This window comes from Oreochromis aureus, linkage group 13, assembly GCF_013358895.1.
Source record: "Oreochromis aureus strain Israel breed Guangdong linkage group 13, ZZ_aureus, whole genome shotgun sequence".
In the NCBI taxonomy this organism is placed as follows: Eukaryota; Metazoa; Chordata; class Actinopteri; order Cichliformes; family Cichlidae; genus Oreochromis; species Oreochromis aureus.
The window spans coordinates 2,530,502-2,555,806 of record NC_052954.1 but is presented as its reverse complement, the minus strand read 5'-3'; the positions used below and the strand labels follow the sequence as shown (position 1 = coordinate 2,555,806).

General features: G+C 41.7%; 2 protein-coding genes across 3 annotated transcripts in view; both read left to right on the top strand.

Moving 5' to 3' along the window:
* Positions 1-4,134, top strand: part of LOC116325449 (bifunctional heparan sulfate N-deacetylase/N-sulfotransferase 2-like) — a 33,416-nt gene extending 29,282 nt beyond the window's left edge. The window contains exons 11-15 of the mRNA XM_031746341.2: positions 210-384; positions 469-639; positions 755-864; positions 1,003-1,105; positions 2,066-4,134. Coding sequence (XP_031602201.1) covers positions 210-384; positions 469-639; positions 755-864; positions 1,003-1,105; positions 2,066-2,191 — 685 coding nt within the window. The 3' untranslated portion in view covers positions 2,192-4,134. The remainder of the gene's footprint in view (positions 1-209; positions 385-468; positions 640-754; positions 865-1,002; positions 1,106-2,065) is intronic.
* A 7,978-nt stretch (positions 4,135-12,112) lies between these two features.
* On the top strand, positions 12,113-24,580 carry si:dkey-191g9.7 (GRIN2-like protein). Of its 2 annotated transcripts, XM_031746353.2 has the most exons (3): positions 12,113-12,664; positions 15,651-16,051; positions 22,002-24,580. In XM_031746353.2, exon 3 carries the CDS (start codon positions 22,276-22,278, stop codon positions 23,476-23,478), a length of 1,203 nt encoding a protein of 400 aa, XP_031602213.1. In that variant the 5' UTR covers positions 12,113-12,664; positions 15,651-16,051; positions 22,002-22,275; the 3' UTR covers positions 23,479-24,580. The 2 variants fall into 2 exon arrangements, with proteins under 2 accessions (XP_031602213.1, XP_039477302.1); XM_039621368.1 differs by lacking the exon at positions 15,651-16,051.
* Positions 24,581-25,305: the final 725 nt, after the last annotated feature.

The window sequence follows — 25,305 nt, the reverse complement described above, 5'->3', positions numbered from 1 at the left end:
AAGACGTAAACACAAAGCGTGGATCGTTCATCCGATGCCACGTACACGGACATGCCAGTCATTTCTGTTGTCTTATAAATTGGATACTTTTATATTAAGAAGCAACACCAAACTGTAAAAGCTGCTCACTTTTTACATATTTATTTTGAAAATCCACACATTTCACCTCAGTACAGTTGTGTAATGGTGTGCGTGTGTGTCCTCCTCAGGTACATGGACTTCTTCCCATTCCCTTCCAATGTCAGCACAGACTTCATGTTTGAAAAGAGTGCCAACTACTTTGACACAGAAGTAGCCCCTAAAAGAGCTGCGGCCCTGCTCCCCAGAGCCAAGATCCTGGCAGTGCTCATTAACCCGGCTGACAGGGCTTACTCCTGGTACCAGGTGAGAATGCTCACAATGAGGCTGCAAAGGCTTTTTTATACCATTACAAACCCTCTTTAGTGTTTGTGTGTTTGTTAACTACAGCACCAGAGGGCCCATCAGGACCCTGTAGCCCTCAACCACACTTTCCATGAAGTAGTTACAGCGGGCCCCTCAGCCCCCAGGGATCTGCTGGCCCTTCAGAGACACTGCCTTAATCCTGGGGCATATGCTATCCACCTGGACCGCTGGCTGCAACATTACCAAGCCAGCCAGGTAACACACACTGCAGCTGCTAACACACCCGTTCAGTGGCTGCTGCGAATACATTGGAAAATGGTTGTAGTTCTCTCAGGCATTGCTGACACTCTTTCTCTATAATTGTGTTTAGCTGCACATTGTTGATGGGGCGCTGCTGCGGTCCAACCCAGTATTGGTGATGGAGGGAATACAGAGATTCCTTGGTGTCACCCCCATCTTCAACTACACCCAGGCTTTAATGTTCGTAACACTCTTCCATATAAACATGTATAAAAGTCACTTTCTTTTCTGTCTTGCCTTACACAGAAGCATGTAAAGATGTATAGCCTCTGTCGGGTGTGTTTGCTGTGGTATCAAAAGCATGCACTGTCTTTGCAGGTATGATGACAGCAAAGGTTTCTGGTGTCAGCGAGTGGACGGAGGTCGAGCCAAATGTCTGGGAAAGAGTAAAGGCAGGAAGTACCCGGAGTTGAGTTCTGAGGTACGCGTGCACTGTGATTGCTTCACCTACTTGTTTTCTGATCAGTACAAGCTCTTTGGGGAGATGAATCTTGTTTACTAAAACCATAGGTGTTCTTTTTAAATGTTAGGCCATAAGCTGTGTAAGTAGCAAAAGCAATCAGTTAAAAGCTGACCTTTGGAAGAGCAAAAGCAGAACAGAGCAAAACCATTAGCTCTAATCTTGCCTTTTTCTTGTTGCTTACATACCGCATGTGTCTATGACAGGGATGGCACCTGTTACCGTCTTTTCTCTCATGTGTTTAGAGATGCTCTTCAGCATGTTTTGGTTATTTGAGTCACCACTGAAAGCAGTCTGACCATTCTCCGCTGACATTCAGAAAACTGTCACTCACTGGATATTTTCTCTTTGTAGGACCTTTCTCTGTAAACTCCAGAGATGTTTTTGCAGAAATATCTCAGCAGTTTCTGAGTGCCTGAAATTATTTAGTTTATCACTGTGACAGTATCTGGGTGGAGACAGTGCAGAAAAAACTAGTCTGCTATCTGTGTGAACAACTTCAAACTTGTCATTAAACTTAATTCAGGGCTCCAGCACAACATAGTTTAAGTAGATATTGACATACATGAAATCTACACACTCCTTTTAGAGTAACATAAACACTACTTTAGGAAATGACACAGCCACAGAAATGAATTAAAAAGAAACACACTTTGTTGTTGATGACCAACCCGACATCACAACAAAGTGTGTAATATTGGCACGCTGGTCCACCGTGTCTATTTCATCCTTGCAACTACGACACTTTAGAAGACCTGCTGTTAACTAGTGTATACTTCTTATACAAAGAATCTTACCCCTGTGTGTGTGTGTGTGTGTGTGTGTGTGTGTGTGTGTGTGTGTGTGTGTGTGTGTGTGTGTGTGTGTGTGTGTGTGTGTGTGTGTGTGTGTGTGTGTGTGTGTGTGTGTGTGTGCTTGCAGTCGCGTGCCTTTCTAGCAGAGTATTACCATGAGCACAACATGGATCTCCTGCGTTTGTTGAGCCGGTTGGGTCAGCCATTGCCGTCCTGGCTCCGCCAAGAACTCCAGAGCACCAGCTGGAGCTGAGGCTCAGACACACTGCAGAAACGCTTGGACTAGAATCTGTGGTTGAGTCAACATTTGGCTCCAGATTAGACTGGACTACCTGATCTGGAATCGGCAGCAACACACACTATCAAAGTTACAATGTTTGAGCAGATGTTAAGAGTGCCTGTGCTCCGCGAAAAAGAGCGCACAATCTGATCTTTAACGTTTTGGTCACTGTTTGAAAACGATTCCAGCAGACTGCCTCCTCTTGACCTTTCACCAACCTCCCAGACAGCTTTTAGCCTCCGTGTGGTAAATGAGGTTCACGCTGTACCCGCTGGCTGTGGATCCAGAGAAGTGGGTGTGCATCAGGTCCAGTGCATAAAGAACAGGCAGACAGCATTAATGAGGAGAGAAGTTCAGTGTGTGCACAGGTGAAGTCTATGACTGGAAACGGGACTAACACGCACAACCACACACACATACACACCCCACACAAAGATGATTTTAAAGCAGTCTATTTTTTAAAAAGGCCTGTATATGTTACGTTTGGAGGCAGAAGCAGTTTATCCTCAACTCCCCAGTCTGTGAACAAGAGTCACGGACAGAAATGGAACTGAGTTAATGACAGGTCAGTGTAAATATGCTTGTAGATCTATGGTCCATGCTGTGCCTGCCACCAGCATCCTGACAGTGAGCAGTTTTATTCCACTTGATTTGTTCAGGCCAAGGGAAAGCTGATTTTTGAAGGATGGCAGTTTTCCAGGCTTTCAGCTGTTTTTCAACTCTGCAGATATGTTTTTGAATATATACCCTCCATGTTAATGCAAGTAAAGCAAACACTAAACACTGATGAGTACAGGTTTTTCGTTGGAACTCGATTTTCAGCTATTTGATGTGCTGTAAAAGCATATTTGGGGATATCTGTGCCAATGTTATGTTCTTTCATTTAGGCTGTGGTCAGGGATATTTCTCTGCAATAGCTGCTGATGGAAACTTTGGCCACGTCTCTGTACATCCCAACCTCAACAGACAACACTGAAGCTGGAACACTCTCAGATCCTAGCTGACTAGAATGCATGAAGAAAATGGTCAACTTCTAAACTAAAATATTTCTTTAAAGCCAAATGCTCCCCTAAAGCAATATTCTAGTGATTTAGGATCCAAAAGTGACAGAATTTTGAAATGTGTTATTATCAAAGGCTGCTATAAGTCTGCTGTCTTTCAAACTTCAGTTTAAACCACAGGCTTCGTGTTTTGAGTATCAAAGCTGTCGTAGCCCTGATGACCTCAGGGCAGTTTGAAGATGTCAACTGAACTTAACGAACTGGGAGAGTGGGAACTGTATTATTTTGGGTAGTGTAATGTTAACTTATGTTTTTCATCACTTCTTTACATTTTGGTAGTGATAAACTGGTTACACTGATCCTGGCACGGTGTGGTAGCAAGGCATGGCTGTGGACCAGTAATAAGTGTGGGCTGTGACTGTGAGACGGCCATAAGCATCTCGATAAGAGTAACCGTGTCAGAGAAAAGGGAAAAATGTATATGCACACAAAATTTGACAAATTAAAGGAAAAATCTGGTCTTTCTATTATACCGTGAGGGGCATTTCACTGGCATGATTTAGCTCTACTTGTCCCTTAAAGGGACGAGTTCCAAGTGATCACCTGTATCCTTTGAAATGTTTTTATCCTGGTCTACTGCAAAGTGACAGTGCCCCTAACCACAGAGCATTAGGGCTCACTGACATGTTTGAGTATGAAAATAATGTGAACATATGCTGTGGATGATTCTGTGGACGTGCAGATTTCTCAGCTCTCATTACCCCACTCACAGCTGTCATAGGACAAGAAAATGGACACCAGAGTTACTAAGGAGATCTGTCAAAAGTTTGTCTTGTCTTGTTTTGTTTGTTTAGCACAATTGTCAAAAAGACCAACATTGTATCATCTCTAATAAACACATAGAGACTGAAATTATTTCAGCTGTCTTTGTTTTCAAGGCCTCAAGAAAACCTCCACCTGTTACACCACTGTTTGAGTTCCTTTTCACCTGTGCCACTCAAGTGTTGAAAAGCAGAGTTTGAGCTTTGTTAGAGACCCACTGTGAAGCTTTGTACTACAGTCTGCTAATAGGAATTGTTAATGGTTAAAGAAAAAACAAAAAAAATGAGATTTATATATATAATTGGGAAACTCTGTGAAAAGCCTGATCTTCATAGGTGAGACGGCATTCATCCCAGTTTGCATGGAGCAGCTCTAGAAATCTGGTTAAACGTATTAAACCCCTGAAAACATGATTATCCATAGTAACCCGAGTTGCATTCTTAGACGCTGCTTTGTATCTGATCTCCTGTTACCTCCCCCAAAACCTCATTCCCATAGAAACAGTCTGCTCCCAGCAGAAAACAATTTAAACATGATTTAATAAATGATTGTCATATTGACGTACTCTGCCCTACAGAAACCTGGTTACAGCAGGATGATTGTGTTAATTAAAATGAATCAACACCCCCGAGTCATACTGGGAAAACCAAAAAACCATTTTATTTATAATCTATCGCCCATACTCACACTCAAATACTGCCTCAAGGCGCTTAAATTGTAAGGTAAAGATGCTACAATAAGGCAAAAAAATATAGAAAGTGTGTTTGTTTCCCTGGTTTTAAAAATATGTTGGTTTACTTTATATAATCTCTGGTTCTTCGATAACAGAGTGAGGTGTTTCACTATGGGAATTGCCTTGGCGTGACAAACTATGCAAGTTCCAATAACAACACGTCTGTCCATGACAGATGTGTTGAACTGGCTGTGGCCCCTCATTCTGACACAGCCAGCGCCTCCTATTCTAAGGTCATTCTAAGCAGAGTTCTTTCCAAATTGATTGCCTGTTTGAAGGTTCACAAGCGTATCAGATAATCTACACTACTGGTCAAAAGTTTTAGAATGCTCCAATTTTTCCAGTGTTTTTTAATGAAAATTTTGATTGTCTCATTCCACTCTGAAATGAAAGCGTAGTACAAATAAGCAACTGGAGTTAAAAAAAAGAAAAGAAAAAAAGAAACCATGGAATCAAATTAGATTTAATTTTCAACACTACGATGAATCTTGATCTGCAGCCATAACAATTGCCTTTGCCAGACATTCATGGAGAGTTGAGTGCCATTTCTGCCTTGCCTGTAAGCCAGGTGGGTATTCTTTGAGGAATCTTATCCAGAACCAAGCTGCAAGAATCTGTCAGTGCCTCAGTCTTCGACAGGTAGACTACCTGGGGGTAGTGATCCATCAGGCTGCCCCATGAGGAGACTATTAGGAGTCACAGTGTTCACTTCCGCCACATTGGTGGAAACATAGCATAAGGGCTTCGCATTAAGGATCAATTCCACCTGGAGCAGAACTGTAAGAAGTACTTCCTCATTAAGAGGTTGGGAACCCACACAGGTGCGGAGAGCTGACTTCATTGAACGGATCTCTCTCTCCCATACATCGCCGAAATGTAGGGCAGCCAGGGGATTAAACTGAAATCTGATCTTCTGACGGGCAAGCTGCCCCTGCAATCCATGACATGACATGTTGGCAAAGGCTTCTCTGAGTTCCCGTTCTCCTCCTTTAAAATTGGTCCCACAGTGAGACCACAACTCTGTGGGTTCCTCTTCTGGCTATGAATCTCAGGGCTATAAGCAACGCATCCACATCTAGGCTATTTAGGAGATCCAGATGTACTGCCCTCGTTGTTGTACTCTTGAAAATGATCTCCCAACGTTTCTTGTGCCATCTTCCTATCTTCGCAAACATAGGCCCGAAACAGTCAACACCAGTTGAGTAGAAGGTTTGGTTTATATAACCTAAGCCGAGCAGCAGGACATCAGCCATCTTGGGAACTGAGGGTTGAGCCCTCCAACGGTGGCACTCAGGACAGGTTCGCTGGTGCTTGCAAATTGCCTTTCTCTCATGCAGTATCCAATAAGACCTCCGCAGGTCCGCAAAGACCCATTCAGGGCCTGGATGATGCAGATCAAGGTCATATTTCTGGATGAGCAGGCATGTGAAAGGATGTGAAGGATCCAGGATGATAGGATGCAATGTAGGTCCGTCAAGAACTTCTAGTCATAGTAAATGACCTCCTACCCTGATGAGGCCTTCTGAGGCTATGTATCACCAGGCACAGTTCTTTCAACTCCTGTATCTCAGCTACCCTGGCTCCTACAAAAACTTTGTAGCAGTAGGACTGTGAGCTCAACCAGGTGAGAACAGTGGTTGAATCACACAATAGACTGACCTTTCAATAGCTGACGTGAGTTCCTTATTCAAGATACTGGCCAGCTGCGCTGCCAGCAAAGCTCCACATAGAGAGGGCTCATTTGGGGGCTACACAGGAGTGAGCTAGGATGAAGGTGAGGTGAACCTGTCCATCGTGTTCTTCAGTCCTCATATTAGATACTGCTCCATAAGCTTTCTCAGAGGCATCCATAAAGATGTGCACCTCATGGATGGCCCCCTTTGAGTTAGCACTGACAGGAACATAAGCACGTGGGAAGGTAAGGTGAGGTAGAAACTGAATCTCCACCTCCCAGTCAGACCAAGTTTGCAGGAGTCTGGACTGGAGGTTTGAGTCATCTCAACCATGCTTCTTATCCCTTACCTGCCTGAGGAGGAGCTTGGCCCAAGTGGTGAAGGGTCATACTGTGAGGCTAGAGCTCTATAGATGTTTTGGAGAGTTGGCATCTCATAGGACACAGGCTTGTGCTTATAACCCAAGGAGTTCCTATTCCAGGTGGGCCGAGGCGAACTGGTTCTATGTGGGTGATCAGGTGTGGTTGGTCTGAATCACTAAGGAGCAGCGGCTTGGCTTCCTTCAAGGCAGGCACTAGGATCCCTTTCAGGTATTTGTACTTCTTTTGCAGCTGATCAATAGGATATGTATGATGAGCTAAGTTGAGATGATCAGCTGTGAACGCTTTTTCAATCTTGTAGAGGGACCCAGGATATGTAGCTGCAGAAACATTGAAGGATCCGGTACGGCCATGAAGCATTTGAATGTCTTGGTGGATGGTCCATAATGGCAGGTCCTCCAGGATGCCTGTCAGAACAAGGGTCTTTGCAGCAGCAGGGAGCAGCATGGTCCTAACTGAACCATCATTGAGTACAGTGAGTACAGCGATAGGACCTTGGGGGTGGGCACGCTACACAGCATCCAGAGGACCGTCTGTGTATACAACCTCACCTCTGGCACCGGTGCCCACCTCTCAATTTTAAATACATGTATACATTGAGGGTTCTTGGGAGGGGCTATGCGCTAACCTACTGCTCTCTGGCAGGTAGCTCCATGCCCTCCCGGGTTTTAAATGCACCTTAGAACACACATGCATCAACACTACATATGAGCGGGCAGAGGGAGGTTTGGGGTCTTCACACACCCCCGTTCTCTGTTGCCCGTTGGGGCAGGGGGCCTGGGAGGAGGCCGTCCGATTGTGGTCTGGAATGTAGGGCCTCCCTGCTACTGCGGAGTTGGGGGCGGTCTGCTTTTCCCCACCCCAGGGAAGAGGTAACACCTCCTGGGTCTAGGTGCAGTTTCCCCCTCTAGGGGCAAGGGTACCTAGACCTGGGGTATAGAGTACGTTTTGGGAGTGTGATTGTGTGTACAGTGTCTATATTATGTCTGTCTCCACATTAGGTGAGTGCTGAGTAATTGCATATGAGAGCATGAGGGTAGGAATGGATGTTCGTATCTGTGTGTGCCTGTTTGTCTGTGTCTATATGTCAGGTCGGGTATCAGACGCCACCTCTCTGGGGACATCTCAGGCCCTGCAAGGTATGGAGGCCTACCTCCCCCCCACCACTCCCCCTGCCAGTGGCTGACGCCCTCAGACATCAGTGCGTCGGTGGTTCTTGGTGTCCGGGGCTGGGCGCTCAGGTATGCACCGGCTCACTCCCGGTGGCTGCTTGTTGGGGCCTAGCACTTGTGGCTCGGTCGGGCCCCTTCAGGGGGTGGGGTGCCCTCGGCCTCTGGGCCTGGCGCTCGGTCCACTCTGGCACAGCAGGCTGCCGGCGGAGCTCACGGGCACATCACTACAACCCCCTCTGGCTTCTGCTTCGCGACTGCTGGGTGACCCCTCATCTGGGGCTCTCTTCAGCTCGTTGCGGGGGAGTGGCACGGTTGCCCCTTGGTTGGTCTTCCTTGGACTCTTGGGCTCTGGGGGTCTCTGGATGTCAGGAGCCTGGATCTCCTCCATACCTGCTTCATGCCCTGGAGGATGGGGCTATGGCTCCCCACACCCTCTAGCAGATCGTTACATGAAGCAACCTTTTGAATACAAGCGTGCTCATGGTCACAGGTGTACACACGGGTGCTCACAGACACAAACTACACCTTTTTTGGCTCCTACCTAAAACCACACTGTGCGCTGTCGAGCTTACGTGCTGCACAATATTCAATATTTAGTATTTACTGTTATATACACATAGATTATCTCAATGATGTTGTTTATTATATTGCTCTCTTTTTTGCTTGTTTTCTCTCTTTTTTTCTCAACAGGTGATCCAGGTGATTGATATATATATGTATTTTTTGCCCTCCCACCTTCCCTTTTTTTTGTGCCCTTAATCGCCGTTCCTCTTCCCCGCTGTTTTTCTTTTCCTCCCTCTCTTTCTTCCTCCCTTTCCCTTCCCCCAAGTCATGTCTGTCCCGTATGTAACAACTGAAAATAAAATAAAATAAACAATAAAAACAAAGGTCAATCAAATGGACCAATACGGCAAGGCCGGGATGGTCCACTTGGTATAGTAAATCGGTTGAGCATCTTTCTTGGCCTTCGGACAATAATTCTGATGGCAAAAGAACCAAACGGGACAGACGGCAGAAAAAAAGTACAGCGAAGGTGTCTAGTGTCTGTTCCCCACGACTCAAAAGCACGGGTACAATCGTTAGGATGACACCATTGGCAGCCCCATGCCGATCAAGATAGAGTGGGCCCGAAGCTGAACTGGTTAGGGAGCTTTCTTCCTTTGCAGCCATGTTGCTTCTTTTGCTTCTTCTGTTGCTTCTGTCCGTTCTGGTATTTACCTCATGAAGAGCCAGCACGTTTCCCCTGGCAGAGGCTGCAGGGTTTCTTCGGTGTGCACTGAGCAGCTAGATGAGTTCAGGCACAACACCAGCACCGTTTGTTGACCTGGATCCAGTCTTTTATTTGCTCTCTGGAGAGCTTGGCTACATCATCACATTGGTTGAAATAATGTTCTGTGTTTTCACAGTAGACTTTGCTCTCGATTTTCTCTCTAGCTCAACTCTCCTTTGGTGGCAGAAAGGTGTGTTCTGATGGTCCCTTCAAGTTATGCACGGTTTGTTTGCAAGGCCAGGCCTCAACCTTTACTCTGCTCCTTTCTCTACTGCGTCTTCCACCTGCTTTGCTGTCGAACCCTTGACACCATGACTCCTGAGGAAGTCATCCAGATAAGATAAGACCCAACCCATCTAAAAAATAGCCAGAAAATTCTGATTTTTTGGAACTGAGATGTTTATTGACCCTTATAACAAACTCCACTTTTTTTTTTTTTGCTATGTCATGTTGGGTATGATATATTTTTATTATATATGTATTATTTATTTTTTGTATTGCATTTGATACATTGAGCATTTTTGGCAACTTCTTGTTAAAAACAATGTCAATTTCAGACAAAAAATAGTTTTGTCCATAACATTTTGAAATTATGGCAAGTATTGATCATGTTGATGAGACAGAGGTCTCAGAAACTCATGTATCAAATATGATACAAAGGACATTATAGGGTTAAGATCTAGTGGAGATGATTGGGGGAGCAAATTTTATCAGCACATTTGATTTGTGACCCTAACCCTCCCCCTTCAGTCCTCAGAGTAAGGAAATTACAGCCTTTCAGCCCTTCGACACTTCCAGTTTACAGTTCTCCTCTTTGGGCTTCATGGAGCACGAGCTACTTTTCAGTGCATGAGGGACAAGATACTGGCAGGTACTGAATCTTTTTCAGCTGCTTATCTTGATGATATTGTGGTGTTCGGTGAAAACTGGAAGGATCTGTCCTCAAGATGGGACAGTTAAAGCCATCAGGTCTGCTGAGAGGCCCGTGACAAAGGCTCAGCTGAGATCCTTCATTGGTTTGGTTAGCTGGTACAGTCATTTTATTCCCAACTTTTTAATCATGTCAGCTCCCCTCAAAGAGCTCACGCACAAGAATCAGCCAAATAAAGTTCATTGGACAAAGGAATGTGGGGCTGCTTTTCAAAGGTTGAAGGATTCACTTTGCAATGAGCCCCTTCTAAGGAGCCTCGACGTGAAGACTTTAAGCAACTGTTTTCATTTTAAAAATAATGTTTTAAGATTCATGTCTAATTTGTTTCTCACATCTCCTCTAGACTACACCTGGCCTCCAGCTGGCAAAAACCCAGGAACTGCCAAACCAGTAGGCAGGGGAAGCTCGAAACAGACATTTCAACACTGTGTCGAACTTCCGAATTCCAGATGTTTCGAAACACTGCTGCGTGGTTCAAAACACCCAGATCATGTGACCATGACACAGTGACATTTTGGTACCCCAGTTTCAGCAGCTGGTGTACCTGCTACTTCTAGGTGTCGTCAGGTACAAGAATTTCCAGTTTTTATTAACTCATTTTTTGGACTGGGCCTTGTAATTACTGAACTAATGCTTTCGATACTACTGTTTCAAATTATTACACTTGCATGTGTCAAAATAATATCCTCTCTCTCATTATTGCTGTGGATTCTGAAGACTAGACTATCCAGTCCCTTAAACACTGGAATCCAAAGTGTAATCAAATAAAAATTATATAGAATATATGAGTAATATTTAAATATCTTATTTGAATGATTACTGGAGTGAAAGCAAGAGACAGAGACTGGTGGATGAGCTCATACCCTGTCAGCAGAAAGAGCGGCACACTGTGCTGTAAAATCATTGAAATATCTTAATAAAAACACCAGCAGCTCTGATTCCATCAGTTCTCTAGTTTCTTCTTTCAACAAAAAATGTCATTTTCAGCAGTAAGTGATTTAATCCTCACTACAATCCATTACTCATATACTGCACCACCATAAAGAATATATTTATACTATAAAAAGAAAAGCTAGAAAAAACACATTAATCACAGGCGACCCATTTATTAACAATTTTCATATGAAATTTGTTTTTTTCCTTTCCTTTTTTTATTTTCACTGTCGCTGCTATTGTGAATATCTTAAAAAAACAAAAATAACATCAGGCGTGACTGCAGGTTCACTATGACCAAAACTCCAGACTCACAGTATAACATCATGCTAGTGTTTAAAGATAAAGTTCAAGTTCAGCAGAGGATGATTTAAATATGTGTGTAAAATGTACTGTCAGAATTACCCCATGAAAATGTGATGAATGTTAACTTTTTATAAAGAAGAAAAACACGTAATCTTTTCATTTAATATATATTTTTAAGTTAATTAAAAATCTAACCTAACTCTATGCCAGCTTCTAGCTTTGCTTGACAGTGTGTAGAACAAACCTGATGGCACGAACTCCCAGAAAACTTAAAAGTTAACCAAACACATCCATAGTTTCAGGGCTATGAGCAAAAAAGCTGACTGAGCCCAAAATACAGCTGTAAATTGGTGTGGTTCTTACAGTGAACACTGCAGTCTTTTCTCTGTATGTTTTACTTTATAAACTGATTTATTGTGAGCAACATGAATGTTAACAGAATTTTATTGAAGCACACTGGTCACTACAGTCACAGATTGCTGTCTTTAACAGTCTCATTATTTTTCTTTCCTTGTTTCGTAGAGGATTTCTCCAAAACATCTGCTGATCACAGTTATTGACTGTCTGGTATAATAAGTAGCTTTGTTTGAAATTGTGCAGGACGTGCGCGTCATTGTTTCACAGAAAAGCACTATCAAGATGTAGTGATAGCCATATTGGCCAGCAGATGTCACTGTGGAGATGGCTTTCAAATTGTTTTGAAGCTTCTAGACATTCTGGCAAAAATGCTTGGAATGTTTCGTCTGAGTCGTTTGGACTCCTTTTATGGTAAAGTTCCTGGAAGGGAATGTACCAAGTGTAGTAAGAAGGAGGGGTGGAGTTTGGTGAGGTTAAAGAACCTGTTGATTTAAAACATTTGCAGAATTGGGACATTTTCTAATGTTCACACTGTTAACTCATTGTTATTATTATATTTGAATGAGAAATTGAACATTGTTTGTTTAATCCTTAATTGTTATTTAATTGCTATTTCAACAAGTGGGAAGAGCCACTGGCTAATTAATGAGGGGTTGCAACTCCTCTCAGGACAAGCGTTGCCAATTCATGATGGAGAGTGGACCATAGTGTTATGACCCAAGATCATGTGGGTCATATATATGTGTGACTCCTCCCACCAGAGGATATGGTTGTGGGTTTTTCTCTCTCCTCCCTCCCATGTGTGTACATGAGATGTTGTTGTTGTTTCTGTTGAAATCTGTTCTCTCTTTTCAAAGTAGGACTTTAGGTAAGCAAATTGTCTCTTTTTTCCACTTTTTGTGGGGGGTTGGGCTTGTTTGTTATTTTGGCATAGCTCACTGCCGAAGTCAATAAACAGCTGCAGCTACAGTTGCTCAGAGTTTTGGTTCTTTCTTGGGTGGAGTTGGATGTCACATTTGTTGTTACCCCCAGGTTACCACTAGCCCAAGGACGTAACAATACAGTCAGGGACCCTGTTTAAAGGGGTTTAGCCTGATGCAGAGCTGTTTCTATTTAGTTTAGGATTATCTTTAGTGATAATAGAAATGCAACGTTTGGGGTGATCGAGTCATTTGGAACAATTATTTTGGAAAAAGAATAGATTTTTTGGAACACTATAACATGGGCATCTGGTGGCCAAATAAATGTGATTTAAAACTATTATACTCAAACAGAATAAAATGGTTTATTTGTTTTTTAAACACATTTTTTTAGTTTTTTACTTTTGAAATATCAACACTTAGAATTTCGGTTTCAAATGACTTTTTTTAAATGAATAAAACTTTTGACCCTGATTTAGCTCCATAACAGCCGACATCTCACAGATTTCAAAACTGCAACTGTTATTACTCTCTAAACTAAAATTCACCAAATCAGCAGCAAAAGAAGACCAAAACTACACTTCATGTTTAAAAAAAACATTGTAATGAATTGCCTCTTTCTTTTGATCTCTTGGTCCCATCATGATGAAATCCCAGTTCCTGCACAGCTCTATCTCTGTGCTTCAAGATAAGTTTCTCATCAAAAATCTCTATTTTCTGGCTTATTTGCTTGCTTATTATGCACCAGTCTACAGTCTTATGTATTATAAAATTTGATGCCTTCATTTTCAATTCAGTTTAGCTGCTGGTGCTGTGGGTTAGGTGTCTGGCTAAGCAGAGACTGAAGGCTTCTCCCTGTAGCTTTCTGCTGTCTCATTTACTTTGCTGGGCCAAAAAGACCCCTGATTGGCTCACAGGCCTGACAGGTTCAGCCCTAAGGCTCTCTCACCTGAGACTGCAAGGCCTATTTCACACCCACAACCTTGGACTGCTAAGCTGATCGCGTCAATGCGATCTCTGTTCCACAGTGTGTACTAGTGATGGTCCATTCAAACTGAAGCTCTGGCACAGATGTATCAGACGTATTGTGTTGATCAAGGTTTTGGTTCCAACCAAAGGTCATGTGATCAGTGATGTCTGAAGCTTCATTCAGTTGTGTCACTGCTTCAGTACCAGATTTAGTGGTTTATAAGAGAGTGAATCATTTGGAATTTGTACTGTGTGAATCTGGTGGTGAGTTTGTGCGAGAGATGTGAACCAGTGTGCGACATATTGAAAAAGATGGACACAGTTCAGAGTGCCATAATAATCCTGTCATACTGTGGGTGATGGTTGCTACATGAACAGCCCACACTGCAGCAAAGGCTGGAGCAGGCTTACCTGACAGCAGAACCTGTCTGGAATCAGAGTCAGGGGCAGCAGTGAGCACAAAGCGATGTGAGACTGGGACATAACAAAAGCAGGTGGAAGAAATGGGACTACTTCAAAGTAACTGCAAGTTCTAACACACAAACTGCAGATATAAAGAGATATACTTTAATACATTCAGCAAATGCAATCAGCAGTCGTACAACAGAAACACAGAGCTGCTCTGAGAATATCTTAGCCTTAATCTTTGCACAGCTGTCATCCGCCACCCACCCAGCCCTTACACACACAGACATAGCTGAAGAAAGCATGTCCCTCAGTTTTAAAAGCAGAATTTTTTCCTTGTCTTGCCTGATATAAGATTTTAGTTGCCAACCAGTTCAGGCACCTCCTTTGTCATCTTTGTTGTGTTTTATTATGGCACATCTTTGCATCTCAGATGTACTTTAGAGTCGTGGCTTTAACTTTCTGAATTAAGCAGAGATTGTTTTTAAAAATTAGACCTAGTAAACATTTCAGTTCCTATGCAGATGATACAGAGCTTTATTTATTTATATATTATTTATAAAGCCAGATGACACAAAAAGTTAAACAAGCAGACTGTCTTACAGAAATGAAAAAACTGGATGACCTCTAATTTCCTCCTTCTAAATTCTCTAATTTTGTAGAATCTAATATCTGTTGTGAATTGTCAACATATCGTGATCCACTTTTTCATTTTAAATATTTGGTGTTTTCTGTGTATGTTTTTCATTTAAGTAAATTGAGTCCTTTTTTTAATTTTCATGCTACACGGCAGAGGTTGTACCTCTCAGAATGGTTAGGTTAGTCTTACAGAGTTTCTGTTTATATACAGATAAGAGTAAAATCAAAACCCCAAACTCATAGATGTACTAGTATCAAGTAATAAATATGCTCTGTATTCATTTCAAATTTTATATTTCTTACCAGGATTCCTGTATTGTTTTTGGGCCATTCATGCATACAGACATCCAGTCAAATCTCTTCAGTTCAGTTCAATTGTATTTATTTAGAACCAAATCACAACAACAGTCATTACATTTATATTGTAAGAGAAAGAACCCCACCAGTCAGACCAGCCTCTAGCAGCTAAAACAGTATGTACACACTCCAAGCTGTCTGAGTGTTATACGTTAACTTGTCACCATCATAGGTGGGCCCTTTTCATGTTTTCTGTCAGAAATGAAAATACAAATCAGTGAGTTGAATGACAGAGTCGGTCATACACATTAAAAGTCCCCAGCTGATTTCTTTTAGTTGTGTCATTCCTACGTGGGAAAAAACAAGTATTGCAGTTTCCATAGCAACAGAGATAGTGCTGAAGAGTGGGTTGGTGTTGGGTGGCAGAGCGGCAGTGAGGTAGAGCAAGGAATAAGACGAGGAAAAACAGAGTTTGAGACTGAAGCACTACCTGAGGTCAGAGTGAACTACGCAGAAGAAGAAAAGAAGAAAGTGTAAACGCCGAGATGGACAAGGAGAGACAGGCTGTTGTCTTTATTTCTCTGTAGTGTACACATTCATTCATACGTCAGCCCTGCTTCCCAGGTGGAGGGGCAAACACGCCAGCTGCCTGACTATCTCCTCCCATCATTCCCCCTCCCCCTCCATCCATCGCCTTCTACAGCCGGATAAGGCAACTACAAAGCAGGCAGACTCGCCATTACAGAACACAAGATTTGAAGATTGCATCCTGGCATTTGTAATCAGATGCAAGGGGGGATTATCTCGAGGTCTCCTCCATTTTGTGCACAGCTGGGAGCTGCTGAGAAAAAAGAGGGAGAAGAAAAGGATCGGATGTGTGTGAATGAAGTGGAGTTAGACAGAGACAGGGAAAGGGGTCACCTGTGGATATGAGGAGGAGGAGGGCTTTCTAAGGAACTGCAACCATCACCCAACACACAAAAGGAAGAGGACAGAGTGTCAGCAGCAAGTAGATCACTGTAAAGGTAAGCTGTTGAAGAAAATGACCTAACCATCTTTTCTTCTGAGACAGGCACTGCTGTATGAATGGGATCCACATGTATGCACTTCTTAGCACGTCTGTCTGCACATCATATTCATGACTGTGTGTCAGATAGAGACAAGGGTGTGCAAAAGGATCTGATCTGGTTCCGGGTGGTTCAGTTCACTAGAGTAATTTCAGCAGCCTGATGTATTTTACTTCTTTTCCTTGAATTATATCCGAAAATTTCAGAATATCCGAAAATTTGCCATGGGCTATAATTGGAACAATCTAAATCTGTACCACCGCTGACAGTAGGGTTCCTGTGACTTGCATTACAGTGCTTTAAAAAACCACATTCTCATATTAAAGAGATCCAGTCAGCTATTACTGTGACAAAAATATAGCTGCTACTATTTTAAAATAATAGTTCACTATTTAAGGAAGAATAGTTAAAAAGAAGAATATTCATCTCGAGTGCCTGTGAGAAGTACAGAAGTGAAATAAAAATGGGGTTGTAGTTTACTAGCATTGTAACCTCACCTTACAACCCCATTGTCGTGTTATGTCACGTCACATCACCATTCATAATTTATTTTATTATAACTTATATTGATTTTGTGCAAGAGGAAAAGAGCCAGTGAAGTTGAGCCTGTAACTAACAGCCACAGAGGATGTGCTTGAAATGTCCGAATCTCAGTGCCAAGTTAATACAATATGACCTCCAGGTTGTTCTCCAATGTGTCCATCAAAGTGTCAATGTTGGATAGAAAGCAGCTGTAGAAAAATGTTTGGTGAATGAAGCAGCTTCCATAAAGTGCTTTGAGTCCTCCAGTAGAGTAGAAAACTCCTATTTAAAAACCAGCTATTTACCAGATACAAAGCGTAAGACCAGTGCTATGAATGATTATGCATGTGTCGTTTAAATGTTCTATAGGTTTGCATAAATATGGATACGAGGGCTTTCATGTTACATTGATCTGGAGAATTCTCACAGATCTCTACAGATACCATGACCTGCAGAGTAGATAAAATCCAGCAGCAGAACATGAACTCCCTCAACAACATGTACAATGTAACAAGTTAAAAACACCGACACAAACTAATGGAGAGGCTCAGCTTGCACAGAGCTGAATGCCGAAGGTCTTTGGATAGAGAGAGAGAGCAAGGATGAAAGCAGAGGCAGGAAGTAACCAAGGACAAATTCTTTGGTTTTTATTAGGTTTTTTTTTTACTGTTTTTATTATTATGAATTGGCCTTCAAACATCAAACCTATCTGAATCTATATTGGGAGAACAATAACAGCTAAAAGACAACCCTGTTAGTGTATCCATGACCAGTAGATTTACACTCCCAGTCAAAAATTTGGACACACCTACTCAGTCAATGGCATGCTCTCGATGAGCTTCATGATGTCGTCACCTGAAATGGTTTTCCAACAGTCTTCAAGGAGTTCCCAGAGATGCTGAGCACTTGTTGGTCCTTTTGTCTTCACTCTGCGCTCCATCTCATGTGAAATGAAACCATTTCAGGTGACTACATGAAGCTCAGACATATTTAGAGTTATTCATCAATTATTTCTTTGCTACATAATTCCATATATCTTGCTTTATATATTTGATAAAGTATTAAAAGTCAAGAAAAACTATTAAATAGGAAGGTGTGTCCAAACTTTTGACTGGGTGAGTACAAAACAAAAATTGTGTTTTTATATCATTTATTGCTCCGTACTCAAAGGTTAAAGTTGGCTGGAATGATTTGGAAAGGCATTCAAGGTGCCAGTGTTAATACGCTGTGGTCACAATAGGAATTTTCAAGCTTACGTCTTGTGACCTTTCTGTTTATTCAAGATTTTTTTTTTAGCCCTAAAGTGATTATTTTACAGTTCTGTGGTCCTGGATAAGACAAAGAGCGATTCACTCGACTCCTATAAAAAGAATTAAATCAAGGGACCAGTCTATCCTGCCCGAATAGGGTTTATTCAATTAAACTGAATTGAGTAGAATGTCTAAACTATTTAAGGGGGCAAAGGTCACACAATAATAACATGAAAACAGAAAAACCTCCAACAGTCAGATGACCCCCCCTCGCTTTTCACAGGAAGAAAGATCAGGCAGAACCAGACTTAAGGATTGGTGGCCATCTGCTGCAACTGGTTGGGGTAAAGGGAGGATGGGGCCCTATCCTGGAGCCACTTCTAGGGAGGGAGCTTGATGATCAGGCTCTACACTGAAAGGTGGCTGGATTGATGAATGGTTCTCATCAGATGACCATTATGGAGATAATATAACCAAGTAACCTCACACAGAGCAGAAATACTGGGCCCCTGCCTTTTAGCGAACTTGTGGATCTAATCTAAGGAAGATTTGGAGTGGTCTATTGCTTTGTGGACCAGGCAGTGGCCACAGTGGCCAGAGGCAGTTGCCTTGGCAGTCCAACCCAAGTCTAGCTTTAGGGAATGGAAACTAATTTCTCTAATGGGGAAATATCCCAAACTTGTATGTGAAAATACCACTCGATATGAGAAATGAGCAAGAAATACTATTTATTCTATAGTTATAAATAATTTGTAGAGCACATAGTCAGGCTCACCACAACACAGGTTGGATTTTGAAAGCAGCCTCTTGGAGATTTCTTCCACTCTGGACTTGCTCTTGATAAGACATGATGAGAAAGAGTGGATATACTTGTAACCCCTGGATTGGTACCTGTAGTTTGGGGTTGTTAGTCTTGGGGTTCAGAAAAGTGTTGCTTCCTTTCACGTTAGGGTCAGGGACCTGTCTGTTGTTTCCCCTTGTTTGCTAAATTCCAAGAAGTTGATACTGTTGGGCTGGTTTCAGTCATTGTGCAAATGTACTGTTTATAAGGTTGGGGAAACCTGCAGTCAGCCGAGACTGAAGAAGCCACCTGGATGAGTGACGAAATGTTTCTCCCACTGAAAACGTCCAGACATCAAGATATTTGCTAAATTACCACGTTATATCTCTGGTTTGGGTGCTGGAAGGTGGCCAAACTCCAGAATTCATCTTCCTGCTATCTCTTGGTTGCACACTCAGGTGAATCAAATGATCACCAAACACCAGTGAGTTGAGTGTGGTGGAGGGGAGGATACTGGAATGAACTGGTGTGCCTGTAAGCTTGAGCTAGAACAGATTCAGTGCAAACAAAATTCTGTTTTGTTTAACAATGACTAATCATTTCACACAAAACTTAATTTAGGAGTTTCACAAGGTTCTGTGCTTTTGTTAGGACAAATTATTGGGAAGCACTGCATAAGGTTCCATTGTCACAAATCAGATTAGTGAAACGTCTAGCAGGATTCACAGAGATATATATGCTAAATGCCTTATTTGGCCCTGCAAATATCAGAGGCATGCTTTTTAACCAGATAGCATTCCTGTATGGTATTACTTAAGTTCTTGTTACTACTCTGAGAAGTCTTTAAGCACAACCAGCCTTCCTTTTTGGTCCTCCAGGTAAGACTAGAATACCTCCAGCTGTATGAGTAAAAAGGATACAACCAGATATCTTTTAATAAAAAGTAATTCCTAAATATAATATTTGTTTCTTTCAATAAAATGGCTAAATAGGTACCTTAAAATGTTAAGCAGGCCACCTGGAATTTTTTGTTGTTTTAGCTGTAAATGCATCACAAAATCAGTGTGTGCTTTTGTCCCTTTTTTCAGGATTACTACTTCTTTCAACATCTGGTATTTGTTTTGCTCTACTATAAGAGTGTAATCAGGAATTAATAACAGAAAAACACAAAAAACAAAAGTGAAATTTTACAGTTTTTACTGAATGAGGCACTCAGAGTGTACATGAATACAAGATTTAGAATACGAGCTTTAAAACACTGAACAACAAGTCTGCGACCTTTGACCGTGTGGTTTGTTTTAGGGGATATGTTTTTTCTAAATAATTCCAGGCATTTTGGGCCCCTGGTGGAGCTCAAAGAAGCACTTCCTCTCAAGCTGTAGCCAAAGGCCGACATTGCACTGCTGACACTTGTGGTCACCAGGCACGTGCGGGGGGGGGCATCTAATATGCATATCCACATAATTATGGATTATTATAATTACGATATTAAACACACACACACAGACTCTGTGTTTTAAAGAAAATAATTAATAAGCAAAATATATTAAAATGCTGAATTTACAGCAGCAGCATTATTGTATATCTACAGTTTAAACATTTAATAAGTTTTCTGCCTGCACAGAGTGGATAGTCAAACAAACTGAATCATTATAAATACATTATTTTATCTTTATGACTTAATTTTTTTGCTCTTATTACTTTATTGTTATATCACTAGGAATAAATAATAAGGGAAGGATTGTGGATCAGTTTTTGTTGTGGCCATGGTATATACAGCATTCTGGAGAACGTATAAAATGTCACTGTATGTCCTTGTGTGTGTGTGTGTGTGTGTGTGTGTGTGTGTGTGTGTGTGTGTGTGTGTGTGTGTGTGTGTGTGTGTGTGTGTGTGTGTGTGAGTTTGTTTTTGTGTATAGATTTTTTAAAATTATTACTCAAGTATAAAAACAATAATAAACACAGCTGCAGTGTTTTGGTTCTATAACATTTTTCTATCATTACTTTAACAGCTCTTGCACCTAATACATGTTAAGTGTGGATAATTAAATAATAGATCAATGCAATAGCAAACTGTGCCTTGTTCTCAGGTGGACAGCAAGTGGAGAGTGATAGATCAGATGAAGAGTTGGAAGGAGGAAGACTGAGTCACAGGCAGAGCCTAGTTTATTTCCCATTTTTTAATCTGTTGCCTTTTGGTTCCAAGCACTGTCACCAATATGATTCCATATTAGATTCTTGATGAATGTGGGTTGTTGTTATTCAGCCTGGTTCTGTGTGCTGCTTTTTAACTTCAAGCACCCACCCATAAAAACACCTCTGCACGGCCCTGGTGCTCACTTTTATACAACATTTCCCTGAGTGGATAACAAACCCACTCTGCACTGTTCTACAAGCCTCAAATCCCTGCTTTTTCAGGTGCTGGAAGAGGGCTGGGCACTGCATGTTTGCTGATGGGTGATAAGTCATATTTAAAATAATAGAATACAAAAAACATGGCACAGCAAAAACACAGCAAAAAAATAAATTGTACCCCCCGTATAACTCCTTCACACTCTCTCTCGACCTTCATCTTCCTGAGGCTGCTGTAACGCTGTGCTTGTGATTACCTTAATGACTCTAATATCAGCGAAAAGCACAAAGTCGCTGCTTTCAGAAACCGTTGGAATTTTTAAGATTGCACAAACTGTTCAAGAGTTACAGTAGTTTAAAGAAACATTGGAAAAACCTTTTGCTGGTGACAGGTTAGAGGTTAAAGGGTTGCCCACAATGAGCGTAGCATGTGTAAGCCTTAGAACAGTCCCACATCATAACCCTCTTCTTCTTCTTTTCCTTCTAGCTCTTCCCTTTAGGGGTCACCATAGCAGGTCATCTTCTTTCATTTCACCCTATCCTTACCATTCTCCTCTGGCACACCAGCCCTTTGCATCTCCTCCTTCACTACATCCATGGATCCTTTTTGCGGTCTTCCTCATTTCCTCCTGTTTGCAGCTCCATCTTCAACTTTGTTCAGCATATCCACTGTCCTTCTAGTGCACAACTCCATGGTGGTTTATTTAAAATTTTGTAAACACTGAAAATTTGTAATGATTTATGTCACTACAGCACCATGTAGCACTGTAGCTATTTTAAAAACATCAGTCATTTGTGGACTGTACTTATTTTATGAATGTGATTACAGTAAATTCATCTTGTCAGCTGGAAAATACAGGCACAATTCACTATTGTGAACAAATAAGTAATAGTATTTTTATTAAATTAAATAATGAATGCAATACTAAACTATGCATTTATCATTCGTTTTCTGTTGTATCTGTGCTGTCACCTACACAATAAGTTGTATTTCTTCCTAAAGGTCTTCCATGGCAGCGGCAGGGCGTCCTATGTCAGAGCTGCATCCAATGGGAGGAACTATTCCACTGCAGCCTATTTTTTCCAGCCAGTCCATCTTTGAGACCACAGAGACACCTACACAAGGAACATCACCCTCTGGACTGCCTCAACGACCAGGTTACAACTGCTAGGAGAAATCCACCAGTGAAATCTATGAAGAACAATGCCATTCAACTCCTACTGCAACAGAAACTGCTAAACACCAACAAAGCCCATCTGAACACTTACCGCTCATCATGGCTTCCAATCACCCACTTCGTCCAGTTGTGAGAGAAACACTTTCAGACAATTATGAGATAGTTGTGAATACAAACACTGATGATCCTGAGACTACAGAGCAGAATGTAAAGCTGGCCCCCCTGATTGTTCACAGGAGTCACTCAGACACTTTGCCTTTGGCGAAAACTGAAATCGCTTACCACAGCAGAGATGCAAGCGTCCAAGAGGCTGAGACTCACTCCATGCTAGCTTGCAAGCAGCCCATGCAGCTACATCAGTGCAACACTGTTACCACTATTTGCAGTGGAGAATGTAGCTTACAGCATCCTCAGAGGAGAGGTCTCTGTATCTCATCTGATGACGCAGATATCAAAGGGCAGTGTCAAGGAGAAGACGGCCCTCTTTCCACTAAATGTGACAAGCCACACTGTTGCAGCTCCTATATCCACCATGCCAGTTTTGAGGATACATTTGCTGCCTACTGCCATCCTCAGCCTATTCCAGCCCCCTCGCAGATGCTGCCACGTCTGGCAGGCTCCAGTATCCAGCCTCCAGTACCACCTCCTTCAACAGGAAACCACCTTACACTGCCTCGCCTCTTCTCCTCTGTTAGTGAGACAGGGTTAGATGCCAAACATCTGCTGCATTGCTGCAATCTGAGCTGCTCCTGGATTAGTTCACTGCCGCCTGATGCTGGCCCACAATGCTCCCAAAAAAACTTAGGTAAAGATGACTGGTGCAGTACGACAACTGGCCAAGAAAGAATCACAACACGTGACATGGGAACTATGACAGCCCAAAAAGTTCTGAGAGATATCGGGGTGCAGACAAATCAGACCACCGGTTCTCATGTGTTCCCTCAGATCTATCTGGCAGAAGCTAACAAGAGTAAGATGTCTTCTAGCCAGACTGACAGCGACAGAGACAAAAAAGCAGGTGGTGCGCCTAAGTCCCCAGTCAAGGAAGTGAAGTGGGATGCAGAAGGGATGACATGGGAAGTGTATGGGGCGTCCGTGGACCCTGAGGAGCTGGGTCTCGCCATCCAGAAACACCTTGAGCTGCAGATCAAGGAGACAGCAAACCGTGCGGCCAAGCTCTCACAGCAAAACCCCAACCCCTCCCGGGAAGTCAGGAATGCTGGCTGTCACAGAAAGAGAAGGATGATGGGCTACCTCCAATCTCCGGCTTGCTGCAGTTGCAGCTCTGCAGCTGTTGATTAACTGAGCACCTGACAGATGGACAGGACCTGAACACTGTGCTTAGTAGCCAGAAGGGCTGCTCATAGCGTCAACCTCAAATGTCTGGATGATACTGCATTCTTATAAGACAAACCTCTGTACCAAATTGAATGGAAAAACTTTTCATAAAGTGATCCTTATTCAAATATTGTAAAGATTATGAAAGACTGATAATGATTAAAGATCACTATGAAAAAGAAAATGTTAAAAAAAAAAAGTAATAAAACAAAAATAACAACAAATCTTTGTTCCATCATTTCTTAGTGAAATATTACTCAGGGACATATTCTTTTTATCTCTCGGTAGATGCAGATATCATTCATCAATGGTCCATAATATGCTTCTGTGCACTATTACTGTTAATTAAATTGGTTTTTAGCTTAGTGAACACATAATTCTCTTTTCACTGCCAGTTTTGCACAAACAGTACTCCGACCAACTTCTAAATAACATTCATTCTTTTGGAGTTAACAGACTCCATGACAGTTCTCTGGGAAACTGCTAAAACTTAAACATGTTTCATCTCTTTAATGCTGCATTTTTATTGGTCATTAAAATTGTCAAAATGTTTTCATCTATTCTAGTTTTAGCTGTTGTCCTATCTGTCCCTACCTTTTATTAAGAGTGTTACAACAATGAAAATGAAAAATGCCTGAAGTTCCCCATATCTTAATATAATAATAACAACTCACGATTAAATCCACAGTGGTGTGTAAAACACATAGTGAGTGAAAGTTATCAACTCATCAAGTTAACCCAGGGTTTCCCCTGCGGGTTCACATCATATGACTCTTCCACAGAAAATGATCCCTATGAGTGCCACCTACTCAGAGATGTTATCAAATTGTGATTAAAAACATCTCTGAAGATCAAAAACATATACCAATAAAATGCAACACTTTTGTAAAAAGGATGAGATAAATGCCATGAAAAATAATTTAATTCATCTGGTGATTTAGTGCACACAATAAGGATTTTAATTAATTTAAATATTAAACCTTACAGTCCCACAGCCTGACAAAGGAGATGTGGAAATCGCTTCAGTTTGTCACAGATCAAAGTAAAATAAATGTGACTGATTAACAAGCTGCACATATAAAACTCCCCCAGCAGAGAATCTATAACACACGCAGCACTCGCAGGCAAACTAAACCGAAACATAACCTGCTCCTGACAGTTTTAGTTTTTATGTCTTTATTTACAGACTCTGCTGTTTATGGCACAAGAGAAAAGATTACATATAAAAACACAATTCAAACTCAGTGCAAATTTGATATAAAGTTGTGCAAGTAGATAGCAGATGTCCTGTTTCAGGATCCGATATGAAAGCTTATAGAACAATAAAAATATTGGAATAATGTTTGCTGCTAACAGAGAAAGCATTGCATTATAAATCTACATTATTTATTATTTGTTATGGATGCTCTTTGGGAAACATAAAGACATTACATGGTATTAATAAACTTCAGGCCTTCCTGCTGTTTGAGCACTGAGGTCTGAGGGATACAAAGGAATATTAGGGCCACATTAAGAAAAAAAATATTATTGAACGTTTTGAGAATAAGTTAAAAATTTCTAGATTAAATTCAAAATAATATTTTGAGAATAAAGTTGAAATGTGGATATTAAGGCCCTCTAGAAAACACTTTGTTTACATGAGTTCGTGATCGTACTTCAGAATTGTTTTTTAGTTAGAAGGAAATAATTTCCTTGTAAGAGCTTTGAAAAGATTGTGCAGAAAACTGCATCTGGTCAGAAGGAGGAACACATGACTGTGTGCAAAATGAAATACCTGGCATTGGACAGACG

Coding starts and splice junctions, on each gene's coding strand:
- si:dkey-191g9.7 (XM_039621368.1), top strand. CDS start 22,276: ATGGCTTCCAATCACCCACTTCGTCCAGTTGTGAGAGAAACACTTTCA.